Source organism: Monodelphis domestica, chromosome 2 (genome assembly GCF_027887165.1).
Source record: "Monodelphis domestica isolate mMonDom1 chromosome 2, mMonDom1.pri, whole genome shotgun sequence".
Lineage (NCBI taxonomy): Eukaryota > Metazoa > Chordata > Mammalia > Didelphimorphia > Didelphidae > Monodelphis > Monodelphis domestica.
Window position 1 is genome coordinate 207404474 of NC_077228.1, and position 14853 is coordinate 207419326.

At 37.7% G+C, this 14853-nt stretch overlaps 1 protein-coding gene across 18 annotated transcripts in view; it reads left to right on the top strand.

The window, feature by feature from the left end:
- Nucleotides 1-14853, top strand: part of EFCAB3 (EF-hand calcium binding domain 3) — a 722802-nt gene that overhangs the window by 281802 nt on the left and 426147 nt on the right. For all 18 annotated transcript variants that reach the window (XR_008916397.1, XR_008916396.1, XR_008916398.1 and 15 more), the window contains exons 89-93: nucleotides 1347-1418; nucleotides 3804-3908; nucleotides 12478-12549; nucleotides 13089-13193; nucleotides 13546-13614. Coding sequence is in view for 15 of the 18 variants with exons in the window: in XM_056817026.1 (XP_056673004.1) it covers nucleotides 1347-1418; nucleotides 3804-3908; nucleotides 12478-12549; nucleotides 13089-13193; nucleotides 13546-13614 (423 nt within the window). In the remaining 3 variants the exon portion in view is untranslated. The remainder of the gene's footprint in view (nucleotides 1-1346; nucleotides 1419-3803; nucleotides 3909-12477; nucleotides 12550-13088; nucleotides 13194-13545; nucleotides 13615-14853) is intronic.

Below are 14853 nucleotides of genomic sequence, written 5' to 3' on the forward strand. Positions count from 1 at the left end.
CTGTATCACCCTGGCCAAGTCATTTAACCCACATTGTCTAGCCATTACCACTCTTCTGCCTTGGAACCACTCTACAGTATTGACTCTTAAGACAGAAGGTCAAGGTTTTGAAAAAATAATAAGCAAAAAGAATTTCTAGTTTTCTAAGACAGTTTCCTGGTGGTTAGGAAATAGATCTTACTTTCAGAGAAAAATGTCTATAAATCAGTAGTAACCAAGTTTGTTATTAGGGACTCTCTTTAAAAGGATATTTCAAGTCAACTCCATTTGTTCAGTGTTATAACCCCCAATGACTCCCCTTATCCTGACTCATAGATGCATCCGTTAATCAAAAGGAGAACCAGCAGAAATTATAGGGGGTCAATGTAAATCCACTCCTGCTATGGAAATGAAGATTTATTGTGAGGCTGATAATGGATTTGAGGCATCTTTGAGTGTAAAAAAACAACAGTTTTATTATTTCCAGAATGTTTCCAGAAAGGGACAGATTACATTAGGTAATCTTCCCTTTGAAGATTTTTTTCCCCCATTAGAGGTATGAAGGTTTAGCTCTTTTCAGTTTTGGCAATCATCAGAGGATTATGGAATCATCTACTTAGAGACAGAATAGACCTTAGCAATTATTTACCCCAACCTTCACGTTCTGTAGAAGAGGAAGCTGAGACTCACAAAGGAAAAAAAGAAAAGCACTAGGAACATTCAGATATTGATTTTTCTATTCTTTGTTTCTGCCTAACTGCTCCCATGAGTAGGGATATAATATGTTGTGGAACAGCATTTTGGCTGATAGAGTGACTTTTTGAAAGAAGAAGGGCAGAACCTTTCAGTTCTGCCTTTTCCTTCCAATCTAACTTTCATTCTAAGCAAATGCTAGGGTACAAGAGGGGAGTCAGATTGTCCAGTGGGTGGAATATTGCACCTGGGGTCAGGAGGACCCGAATTCTAACCCTGAATCAAGCACTTACTTGTCTGTGTTACTCTGTTCAGGTCAACCTTTCTCAGTATCAAGTTCCTAATCTGTAAATGGGAATAAAAGCACCTAGCTCACAGGGTTATTGTGAGGATCAAATGAGATAACATATATAAACATTACTTATTGTAATCCTTAAAGAAATATATATTATTCATAAAGATATTTAAATATGTGAAGATTACATAATTCTTTCTATAACTATATAGATAATTTCTCTAGATAATAACAGATAGCATATATATGGGAATAAGAATATACCAGGTATTATTATTATTTTCACATCTAGACTATATACATATATATACACACATATATATATATAAAACCTAGAAAACCTACTTTTTAATTTTTTGCAACTGAATTTATCTTTCAGATGATGGAAAAGTAGATTTGAACGAATTTATGAATTCAATGCAATATAATCAGAATTACGCCCAACTTGATGGTAAGAAAATTTTAACTAAGGTGGCTTAAAGAATTTTCACTGTCCACCCTATTCAACTTTTCTCCACTAAGAATTATATGTTTTTTAAAAATCTCCCCCAAAGGAACTTTCAACCTATAGCTATTTCCACTAAAGTAGATGCCAACTTAGATGCATTATTTCTTCTATGGCAGCACCTAAAGTTTAAAAATGAAAACAAAAAACAAGCTCTTTGTCAAATGAGATGGTCTAGCTGACATGGCTTAACCCAAACTGAAATGGAACATGTCTATAAGTTTCTTTAACTCAGTAAAATAACCATAACCTAGTTAAGAGATAGTTTCAGAATTATACAATTAAAAGTGAATATAGTGAAAGAAATCTTTAGAACTGTGAACCTCCCCCATCTTTCAGGCACACTGACCTACCAAATCATAAGCTCTCAGAGCTAGAAAGGGGAACCTCAGGGGTGATCTGGTCCAACATGAACATCATGAATAATGTGGACGAGCATACTTGACAAATGGTCACCCAGCTTTTGCAGAATATGGCCTACAGTGAGGGGGGGAATCATTACCTCCTAAGGCAGCAGCCCATTTGTCTTTCACACAGCTCTAATAATAAGGAAGTTGCTGTTTACATTAAGCCTAAATCTTCTACTTTACAACTTCCAACTCTTATACCTTCTTGGTTTGGACCTCTGGAAAAAAGCAGAATCCACTGAATCCCTCTTCTGTGACAGAAAATACTTGAAGATAACTATCATGTTTCCCCAGATCTCTTTTGTATAAACATCCACCACTCTTTCATTCAGTCTTCACTTATCATGAATTCAAGGCCCTCCTCTGTCTTAGTTGCCTACCTCTGGATACACTAGCTTATTTTTGGCCTTCCTAAAATGTGGCAGCTAAAACTGAGCATAACATAACAAATATGGTCTAAGATAGGGAAAAGCAAGAGTATTTCTCTAAGACTAGATGTCACAGCGCTCATGAATTGCATTAGCATTCTTTTCCATTATACCCCAGTTTGGCCTCATATTTTCCTTGAGGTGTCCATGAAGACCCTAAATCTTTTCGAGTTAAATTGCCATCAAGCTACCCTTGCTTCTGTCTAAAATTCATTATTCCCCCCTTTAACCTAAATTCAGACACCCTAAAAGCTTCAGGGTAGTCAGTGGCATATTGCCACTCTCCTCTTCACCTATTCCCACACCAACATGGCTAGCAAGAGACAAAATTAAGTTATTCTTAAATTCAGTTCTCTTATGGTATTTCCTTTTACATGGGTTCAGTCTGTATGAATGAATCAACATCTTTGACTTGTAAGAAATCACTGTTTATATGGGAGAATGACTTATTCATGCTTGCCCTCTCCCTCTTTACCCAACACTGGACACAGCATTTGAAAGTGAGGAGCCAAAGAGATTAAGAATAGTTTCTCACAAAGAAGTTTAGTAAGAGGCTACAAAATGTTGACAGCAGACAGTCTTATACCATTTTATTTCCAGCTCATACATAAAGCAATGTTGAGTGCATGCCAGCAGATATATCTGTCGTGGGCTTTCTCTCCAGGGTAATGTTAATACAGATGGTAGCACTCCACATTGTACCCTGGTTTGTGGAAATATATTGTCATTCCAGGAACCGGAAACATCTAGTATATAAGGAGGAGGTTCTCCTCACAATCAGAAAGTTCTTGTTAGGTGTTGAATTGTGGCTGCTACGCTACTGCAAGAAGTATAAAGATATAGTTCATGCCTTCTAGGATCTTATCATCTAGAACTAACAATGCTGATACAGAGATCCCAAGGTACATCGGACATGACTACAATTTAAAAAAAGAAATCAAAACAATAGCAGGCAGCTAGGTGGTTCAGTGGATTGAGAGCCAGGCTTAGCGATGGGAAGTCCTGGGTTCAAATCTGGACTCAAATACTTCCTAGCTGTGTGACCCTGAGCAAGTCACTGAACCCCTATTGCCTAGCCCTTACTGCTTTTGTGCCTCAGAACCAAAACATAGTATTGATTCTAAGACAGAAAGTAAGAGGTTTAAAAAAATCAGAACAATAACATGGATAGATAGTACCATATTTATATTGTATATGAGTCCAGGATGAGTAAATTGTAATCAGACAAATAATCAAAGAACCAGACAGGACAAAGTAAGAAAACAAAAATCATTGACATCTCTCAGAATTAAATAACTTAATTGTAGAATTCACCAACTTGTTAGCTGATTTTAGAGCTGGGGGTGGGGTGGGAAGTATAGCCTCTGGTAATAATCTGCTGAAGAAATGTCTTCAGAAAAATACCATCACATTTGCTGTTATTCTTGGCTTATCTGGTAAAGAATAAAGCCATCTTTCTTCCTTGTTTGCTTTTTTTTTTTTTTAACATATCACAGACAACTCAGTAGATGTCAATAAATTACGTGCCTTCCTCAGCAACTCAGGAATCCACCTGACTGAGAAAGAAACCCAAGAGATACTGAAGCACACTCCAGTTGACGGTGAGCCCTTGGCTATCCCTGTGGTCTGTTGGTATGTGTGTTACAGCTTTGTCAGGAGGCTTAAGGATTAGCACATATGTTTAAAAGGTATTTCAGATCAAAGCCCCGTATAATACTTTCTTTAATCATTTTGCTAACCATTGCTCTTCAGTCTTATTTCTCATAGCTGATGTAAATAATTTATCATTCAAAAGAATATAAGATTCTCCAGGGCAAAGATTTATTTCCTTTTTGACTTTGTAACCTAGCACATTGCCTGCACCCAGTGGCACTTATTGAATCACATTTCCAAGCCTGGCAAAGTAAAATGAAATTATATCTTTGGTTTTGAAAACAAATGTCAAAGCACTGTAACATAAAACTTTATGGCCAAATATATGGAAGGGTAGAATCTATATGCTGTTTAAAATTCTGGAGGTTAATGACTTTATGAGTCTAATAGGAAGGAAATATAAGAAAACATTGATTGAAGAGAGCTTGACAAAATTTAGTCCAATCAATTTTATTAAGTGCTTACTATGTGTCAGGAACCATGCTTAAGAGCTAGGGATATGATTATTAAAAAGAAAGACAGTCCCTGTGCTCAAAGAGTTTATAGTCTTATGGGTGGGATAGACAAAAACAGAAAAGACAGAAAAGCAGGATGGAAAAGACTAGGGGGTTACCTCATCTCCAGGGCATCTTGAAGCCAGGCAGAGCAGCAGATGCAGAATGGAGTGATTATAATAGACTGAGCTGGAATGGCTGGTAGGCAAGTAGGTTTTCCTTTCCCTCCTTTGTATTTTTACATTCAGCCCTTTTGACTGTGGGAGGAGACAATCAAGGTAGAGAGAAGCAGTGAAAAAGGACTACCAGTGTAGATTGTCACTTTATTCTCTTGCTTCCTCCATTCCCTTTGTCAATATGACAGCTCATGCAGTATGAGTAAATCCAGCAAAGCTATCTTTAGAGCATACTGAAATGGGCAGCTTATGATGCTCCCAAAACAAGGAATCTGAGCAAGGAAGGACTCATGTAGCCAAATGGAAAAGGATGCAGTAGGCTACATTGACAACTAAATAAGCATTTAAAAATTTTTTTTAAAACATTATTTTATTTGGTCATTTCCGAGCATTATTCATTGGAGACAAAGATCATCCCTTCCCCCCACCCCCTTCCCATAGCCAAACGCGCGTTTCCACTGGGTATCACAAGAGTCTCTCCTCAGTCATATCCCCTCAACCCCTGTAGTCTAGCAGTTGGTTTTCCTCAGTGTTTTGACTTCCACAGTTTGTCCTCTGCTTGTGGATAGTGTTTTTTCTCCTAGATCCCTGCAGATTGTTCAGGGACATTGCATTGACACTAATGGAGAAGTCCATTACGTTCGATTGTACCACAGTGTGTCAGTCTCTGTGTACAATGTTCTCCTGGTTCTGCTCCTCTTGCTCTGCATTACTTCCTGGAGGTTGTTCCAGTCCCCATGGAATTCCTCCACTTTATTATTCCTTTTAGCACAATAGTATTCCATCACCAACATATACCACAATTTGTTCAGCCATTCCCCAATTGAGGGGCATTCCTTCATTTTCCAAATTTTGGCCACCACAAAGAGTGTGGCTATGAATATTCTTGTACAAGTCTTTTTCCTTATTATCTCTTTGGGGTACAAGCCCAGCAGTACTATGGCTGGATCAAAGAGCAGACAGTCTTTTATCACCCTTTGGGCATAGTTCCAAATTGCCCTCCAGAATGGTTGGATCATTTCACAACCCCACCAGCAGTGAATTAGTGCCCCTACTTTGCCACATCCCCTCCAGCATTCATTACTTTCCTTTGCTGTCATGTTAGCCGATCTGCTAGGTGTGAGGTGATATCTCAGAGTTGTTTTAATTTGCATCTCTCTGATTATAAAAGATTGAGAACACTTTCTCATGTGCTTATTAATAGTTTTGATTTCTTTATCTGAAAACTGCCTATTCATGTCCCTTGCCCATTTATCAATTGGAGAATGGCTTGATTTTTTGTACAATTGATGTAGCTCTTTGTAAATTTGAGTAATTAAACCTTTGTCAGAGGTTTTAATGAATATTGTTTCCCAATTTGTTGCTTCCCTTCTGATTTTAGTTACATTGGTTTTGTTTATACAAAAACATTTTAATTTGATGTAGTCCAAATTATTTATTTTGCATTTTGTGACTCTTTCTAAGTCTTGCTTGGTTTTAAAATATTTCCCTTCCCAAAGGTCTGACATGTATACTATTCTGTGTTCGCCTAATTTTCTTATAGTTTCCTTCATTCTGTTCAAGTCATTCACCCATTTTGAATTTATCTTGGTATAGGGTGTGAGGTGTTGATCTAAACATAATCTTTCCCACACTGTCCTCCAATTTTCCCAGCAGTTTTTATGAAATAGTGGATTTTTGTCCCAAAAGCTGGGATCTTTGGGTTTATCGTATACTGTCTTGCTGAGGTCATTTGCCCCAAGTCTATTCCACTGATCCTCCCTTCTGTCTCTTAGCCAGTACCAAATTATTTTGATGACTGCTAATTTATAATATAGACTGAGATCTGGGATTGCAAGGCTCCCTTCCTTTGTATATTTTTTTTTCATTATTTCCCTGGATATCCCTGATCCTTTGTTCTTCCAAATGAACTTTGTTATGGATTTTTCTAAATCAGTAAAAAAAAATTTTTGGAAGTTCAATGGGGATGACACTAAATAAGTAAATTAATTTGGGTAGGATTGTCATTTTTATTATGTTGGCTCATCCTATCCATGAGCAGTTAATGTTTTTCCAATTGCTCAAGTCTAGTTTTAGTTGTGTGGAGAGTGTTTTGTAGTTATATTCATATAGTTCCTGTATTTGTCTCAGGAGATAGATTCCTAGGTATTTTATTTTATCTAAGGTGATTTTGAATGGGATTTCTCTTTCTAGTTCTTGCTGCTGAAATGGAATGGAGATATATAGAAATGCTGATGACTTATGTGGGTATATTTTGTATCCTGCAACTTTGCTGAAGTTGTTGATTATTTCGATTAGCTTTTTGTTGAATCTCTAGGATTCTTTAAGTAGACCATCATGTCATCCACAAAGAGTGATAACTTGGTCTCCTCCTTGCCTATTTTAATGCCTCCAATTTATTTTTCTTCTCTAATTACTACTGCTAGTGTTTCTAGTACAATGTCAAATAATAGAGGTGATAATGGGCATCCTTGTTTCACTCCTGATCTTATTGAGAATGCATCTAGTTTATCCCCATTGCAGATGATATTAGTTGATGGTTTTAGATATATACTGTTTATTATTTTTAGGAACGACCCTTCTATTCCTATGTTTTCTAGCAAAGGCTTTTTCTGCATCTATTGAAATAATCATGTGATTTTTGTTGGTTTGCTTGTTGATGTGGTCAATTATGTAGATGGTTTTCCTGATATTGAACCAGACCTGCATCCCTGGTATAAATCCTACTTGATCATGGTGAATGACTCTTCTCATCACTTGCTGGAGTCTTTTTGCTAGTATCCTATTTAAGATTTTTGCATTTATATTCATTAGGGAGATCTATAATTTTCTTTCTCTGTTTTTGGCCTGCCTGGCTTTGGAATCAGTACCATGTTTGTGTCGTAAAAGGAATTTGGTAGAACTCTCTGTTTGCTTATTCTGTCAAATAGTTTGTATAATATTGGGATTAGCTGTTCTTTTATTGTTTGGTAGAATTCACTTGTGAATCCATCAGGTCCTGGGGATTTTTTCTTAGGAAGTTCTTTGATGGTTTGTTGGATTTCTTTTTCTGATATGGGATTATTTAAGAAATCTATTTCTTCTGTTAGTCTAGGCAATTTATATTTTTTTAAATATTCATCCATATCACCTAGGTTGGTATATTTATTGCCATATAGTTGGGCAAAGTAGTTTTTAATGATTGCCTTAATTTCCTCTTCATTGGAGGTGAAGTCCCCCTTTTCATCCTTGATGCTGTTAATTTGCCTTTCTCCTTTCCTTTTTTAAATTAGATTGACCAGTACTTTGTCTATTTTGTCTGTTTTTTCAAAGTCCCAGCTTCTAGTCTTGTTTATTAGTTTAATAGTTCTCTCACTTTCAATTTTATTAATTTCTCCCTTAATTTTTAGGATCTCTATTTTGGTTTTCTTCTGGGGGTTTTTAATTTGTTAGCTCTCAAGTTTTTTGATTTGCATTTCCAATTAATTGATCTCTGCCCTCCCTAATTTGTTAATATATGCACTCAAGAATATGAATTTTCCTCTAAGTACTGCTTTGGCTGCATCCCATAAGGTTTGAAAGGATGTCTCACCATTGTCATTTTCCTCAATGAAATTATTAATTGTTTCTATGATTTCTTCTCTAACTAACCAATTTTGGAGTATCATATTATTTAATTTCCAATTAATTTTTTATTTGACTCTCCATGTGCCCTTACTGATCAATATTTTTATTGCCTTATGATCTGAAAAGGTTGCATTTATTATTTCTGCTTTTCTGCATTTGAATGCCATGTTTCTGTGACCTAGTGTATGATCTATTATTGTGAATGTGCCATGTGGTGCTGAGAAGGTGTATTCCTTTTTGTCCCTATTTCTTTTTCTCCATATGTCTATTAACTTTAATTTTTCTAAGATTTCATTCACCTCTTTTACCTCTTTCTTATTTATTTTTTGGTTTGATTTATCTTAATTTCATAGTGGTTGGTTCAAGTCTCCCACTAATATGATTTTACTGTCTATTTCCTCCTTCAATTCTCCTAGTTTCTCCATTAGAAATTTGGATGTTATACCATTTCATGCATACATGTTGATTAGTGATATTTCCTCATTGTCTATACTCCCTTTTAACAGAATATATTTACCTTCCCTATCCCTTTTGATCAGGTCTATTTTTGCTTTGGCTTTGTCAGATATCATGATTGCAACTCCTGCCTTATTTCTATCAGTTGATGCCCAAAAGGTCTTACTCCATCCTTTAATCTAACCTTGTGGGTATCAACCCGCCTCATATGTGTTTCTTGAAGACAACATATGGTAGGGTTTTGGGTTCTAATCCAATCTGCTATTTGTCTACATTTTATGGGTGAGTTCATCTCATTCATGTTCAAAGTTATGATTGTCACTTGTGGATTGATTCCCTGGCATTTTTATATCTTCCCCTAGTTCTGACCTTTCTTCTTTAGCTATAACCTTTTGAACAAGTGATTTACTTTAGGTCAGTCCCCCTAGTCCCCTCCCTTGATATGCTTCCCTTTCTAGCCCCTCCCTTTTAATGATCCCTTCCCCTCCCCCTCTCCTTCCCTCCCTTTATATACTCCCTTCTCCCCTTCCCCTCCTTAATTTTCCTTTCTCTCTTACCCTGTTGGATAAGATAGAATTCAGGATCCCACTGGATTTAGATGTTCTTCCCTCTCAGAGTTGATTTCACTGAGAGTAAGGTTTAAGTAATACCACTTCACGCTCTCTTCCTCTCCTTCTCATATGAGAGTTCTTCCCCTCCCCTTCCCATGTGTATCTTTGTGTGGGAAATATTATTCTATTTAGTTCCCCCCCCTATTTCTTGAAGTAAATCTTAGCATCATTGATGATTCCCCCCTCCCTTTTTTTTCTTTGCCCCCCTTTACCAAATCTTCTTGATGCCCCAATCTTTCCCTATTCATGATTCTTCTAACTACTCTTATGATGCATACAATTTTTGAGAGTTACACAATACATTTCCCCCACATATTAATATGTATAATTTGATGTAAATGTAGTCCTTATAGAAGAAGGTTTGACTTAAAGAAAAAGATAAGATTTTTCTCCTTTTCCCTTTCTTTAATATTTACCTTTTCATGTTTCTCTTGCTTTCTGTGATTGGATATCAAATTTTCCACTGAGTTCTGGTCTTTTCTTAGCAAATACTTGGTAATCTTCTATTTCTTTGAATGCCCATACTTTCCCCTGGAAGTATATAGTCAGTTTTGATGGGTAGTTGATTCTTGGTTGGAGACCCAGCTCTCTTGACTTTCTAAATATCGTGTTCCATGCTTTGAGGTCTCTTAGGATGTTAGCCACTAAGTCATGTGTGATCCTTATAGGAGCCCCTCTATATCTGAAGCTCCTCTTCTTGGATTCTTGTAGGATTTTCTCCTTTGCTTGGAAGCTCTTGAATTTGGCGATTACATTCCTGGGGGTTGTCTTTTGGGGATTTAGTATAGAGGGTGTTCTATGAACCCTTTCTATTTCTATTTTGCCCCCTTACTCCAGAACATGTGAGCAATTTTCTTCTATAATCTCCTGTAGTATAGCATCGATGTTTTGTTTATCTCTGGTTTTTCAGGCAGACCAATAATTCTCAAGTTGTCTCTTCTTCCTCTGTTTTCCTGGTCTGTCACCTTGTCAGTGAGATATTTTATGTTTTCTTCTAATTCATTAATTTTTTGGCTTTGCTTTATTAATTCTTGCTGTTTTGCAAGCTCACTGTCTTCCAGTTACTTAATTCTGTTCTTTAGGGACTCATTTTGCTTTTCAGTTTGGTCTTTCCTTCTGTTAGATGCTTCCAGCTCTTTCTCCAATTGTGAAGTCTTGTCTATCAGACTGCTGTTCTCTTTCTCCCATTTTTCTTTCCAGAAGGTTTCCGGCTTTTGGATAAGCTCCAATTTGAGTTCTTCCAGAGCTTGTGGATAATTTCCATTTGGGGAGGCATGTTTTGATTTTGTTTGGATTTCATCCTCTTTCTCTTCTTTTCCTTGGGTACTCCCGCCATAAAAGTTTTCAATAGTCACTTTTTTCCCTTTCTTCTTGGAGGCTTGATTTTGGGCCATATGAGCCATTTCTTTGGTGGTTTTATTCCCCTTTCCTTTTTGGTCTGACATCTGGGTGATATGGGCGGGTTTTCTGTGAATTTAGGTTGCCTCAGACTAGTTCTTTCCAGCCTCAAGGTTTCTTAGCGCACACGCCCCGGTGCTCAGTGCATAGGCCCCTGTTCAGCATGCCTGCCCCTGTGTTCAGCATGCCCGCCCCCATGTTTTGTAATCTCTTCTCATCCGTGCACAGGAGGCTCCTGTAAAACCTCTCTGAGGGGTGGAACTCTGGTATTCCCTGTCAGTTTCCAGGGAGCCTGGCTTGCCCCCCCCCCCACTACAGCGAGGGGCAGTGCTTTGGCCTTAGGCAGTTTTTACAGACTCTTGAGACTCCTCACTGTTCCCAGTTTGCAGGGGACCCGCCATCTGTGTGCTCTCCAGTGCGCAGGGTTCGCCCGTGAAACCGCCCTGAGAGGTCGTTTCCTAGCAGTCTTTAGATCCCAAGGACCCTGGTGTGCCCCACCCCAGTCAGAGATGTTCCTCACTCACTCACTGTCCCAGTGAGTGCTCTGATACCCTACTCTGGTTTAGGGGGTAGTGGGGGGGGAGAGGGTGTCTCAGTTCACGTTTTTGTGCAAGCTTTTCCTCCTTCTTATAGTGTGGAAATATTCAAATGCCACATACCTTCATTTCTGTGGGGTACTGGAGAGTCCCTCTGTTCCTCCAAAGGTGATTTTATGCTCTTTTGAGGTAGTCTATTTCGCTTGGTGCTGGGGAGAGGAAGCTATTCGTGTCTAGATTGCAGCTATGTTTACCTGTAAGTCTAAATAAGAATTTATTAAGAGCTTTTACTGTATGCAAAATACCACATGAGATACTGGGGATACAAAGACAAAATCAAAGTAGTGCCTGACCTCAAGAGGCTTATGTTCTACTACAAAAGTAGTTCATTTCATTTTTATTTTATTTATTTATTTTTAAAACCCTTACCTTCCGTCTTGGAATCAATACTGGGTATTGGTTCCATGGCAGAAGAGTGGTAAGGGCTAGGCAATGGGGGTCAAGTGACTTGCCCAGGGTCACACAGCTGGGAAGTGTCTGAGACCAGATTTGAAACTAGGATCTCCCATCTCTATGTCTGGCTCTCAATCCACTGAGCTACCCAGCTTCCCCCTCTACTATTAAAAAGAGAGGTTTATAGTCAGCTTGTTGCTTCCCACAAGATTAATCAATCACTAGAATAATCAATAGATTAATGAAAGAATCATTCGTTCTGTCTTCTATATACCCTTCAGATTGCATGTTAATGGACTTTAAGGTAGCTGTAGATATTAATTTTTTAACTGATTTTGTCTGTGTCAAAATATTCATTGGGGCAATGAAAGGCACAGTCTATGGTTAACTCTAGACCTGGGAAGATTGAGGGAAAGAGTCAGCCTTATCAATTTAGAGGAGTCATCTCTGATCCCATCACACTGCCTCTGAATAATCAGTAAAATATTATTCCAGAAAATGCTGAAAACCAAGGAACCACTCTTTTTTTTTTTTGGCTTCTCTAGTGGTTAGGAAGTCACTAAGATACAACTAGTTTCTGTGAAGATTTGTCAAGTTAGTGTGAGGGTAAGATTTGGGGATGATGCTCATTTCTAAGCAAACTAAAAAAGAGTTCATTTCAAGCTTTTCATTTATTGCTACTACTGATTGATTTTTAACTCTCAGTTATGTCCATCCAGATTATTCTTCTCAGGAAGCCTGGAAGAAAACTGATCAGATACCCCATTCCTTTTATTTCCTTTTTCAGATAATGGGGAAGTGAACAAAAAGGAATTCATGGCATATATGCTTAATACTAGAAAACCAAGCCAATATGAAAGTAAGTGAAAACATAAATAGGCAATAAAAAGTAATAATTTACATTATTTTATTTATTTTAAAGTAATTCTTTACTTTATAACTGTAATAATAAGCTGCACTTTCACATTTCTTTTCCTAACATATTTCTAGGAAGACTTTTAGTCCCAAAGCCCTTCTCTCTCTCTCTCTCTCTCTCTCTCTCTCTCTCTCTCTCTCTCTCTCTCTCTCTCTCTCTCTCTCTCTCTGTCTCTCTCTCTCTCTCTCTCTCTCTGTCTCTCTCTGTCTCTCTCTCTGTCTCTCTCTCTCTCTCTGTCTCTCTCTCTCAAGGGCAGGTTAAAGGACCTAGCACTCTATCCCCCTAACTACCTGAAATAATATACCTAATTTAAGCCTTATGATCAGTTAAATTCCGAGTTGTGACCCAGTATTACATAGAAATAGATCACTTACACAGCAACTCCAAGCCTACTTTGATTGTTGAGGCATTTTTCTACTTTCTCATTATTTAAAGAATTTCCCCCCCTATTCTTTCCCTTTACTCTCTTTATACTATTTAAGAAAAAAAGGTGGATGCTAATAAATTGAAATATCTCCTGGACCTCTTGGGCATCCAAGTTCCTGATGAGGACATTCAAGAGGTGCTTCAGAACATTCCAGTTGAGGGTGAGTATACTAGATTACTCTATAGGGGTGTTGGTGGAACTTTGCTTATGGGATTTATTTGAGTGATGGGCATGCTCTCATTGCCAACTTAGCCAGGCCACAAATAAATATCTCATCTTTATGTGAGTAAAATATCTATGAAATATTAAAGAAATAACTTTGATTCTCCCCTTTCTTTCTGTGCCTACCACCCATACCTCACCCTCCCTACCACCAACTTTCTTCCAAATGTGCTGATCCACACATAGCTTAGGAAACATAGGGAGGACAGGCATAAAGGAAGCTATTAATTTTTTGTTGTTCTTTCTATTATTTTTCATCTCTATTAAACCTGTCCCTGACTTTTCCAAAGATGGAAAGGTGAATTTGAAGGCATTTATGGATGCTCTCCAAGATTCCAAGAAGGTCCCTCTTTATGAAGGTGAGTCAGAATTGGGTCATTACCTAAGAATTAGATTTATTACAAACATTAGGAACATTAGATACCTTGGCAACAGAATTTATTACTAGCTCTTTAATGTTAAAATTCGAGTTTAGAAAGAAATATACATTGGAAAAGTTTTCATTTTTCACTCTCTGGCAATTCACTCTAACTTCTCCCTGTCCTCCCCCCATGAACCTTTACTTGGCCCATAAAAATCATTTGGGGACAATAATGGCATTTATATTTGAAGTGGTTGCTCATCACTAGTGAGCTTATGCTGCAGAGTTGGAGGAGGAAGGGTCCCCTGGTAATATGCTCACCTAGAATTCCCAAGATGATCTAGGCTGCTGTAGCACAAGGCAGTTTGCCTACCCTTCCCCAACCAAAAAGTATAATATGTAAGATGTGTACCTTTTACCAAATAAATGAAATGATCCAACATTCCAACATCATTTGCACAAATGTGTACTTTTTCTTAAACTAAAAATTGAATGATTCTGCTTCTTAAACCCTCACTACCTAGGATACATACATATACATATGTGTGAATATGGGTACATCTATATTGAGGAAGGAAATAGAAGGGAGAGAGGGAGAGGGAAAGAGAGGGAGGAAGAAATGATGGAAAGAAGGAAAGAGGGAAGGAAGGAAGGAAGGAAAGAAGGAAGGAAAGAAGGAAGGAAAGAAGGAAGGAAGGAAGGAAGGAAGGAAGGAAGGAAGGAAGGAAGGAAGGAAGGAAGGAAGGAAGGAAGGAAGGAAGGAAGGAAGGAAGGAAGGAAGGAAGGAAGAAGAAAAGAAGGAAGGAAGAAGGAAAGAAGAAGACAAGAAGAAGAAGAAAAGAAGAAGACAAGAAGGAAGAAGAAGACAAGAAGAAGGAAGAAGAAGACAAGAAGAAGGAAGAAGAAGACAAGAAGAAGGACGAAGAAGAAGGAAGAAGAAGAAGAAAAGAAGACAAGAAGAAGGATGAAGAAGGATGAAGAAGAAGAAAAGAAGACAAGAAGGACGAAGAAGAAGAAAAAAGAAGACAAGAAGAAGGATGAAGAAGAAGAAAAGAAGAAGTCAAGAAGGATGAAGAAGAAGAAAGAAGACAAGAAGAAGTATGAAGAAGAAGAAAGGAAGAAGACAAGAAGGATGAAGAAGGAAGAAGAAGAAGAAAAGAAGACAAGAAGAAGGATGAAGAAGGACGAAGAAGAAGAAGGATGAAGAAGGACAAAGAAGAAGGAAAAAAAGAAGACA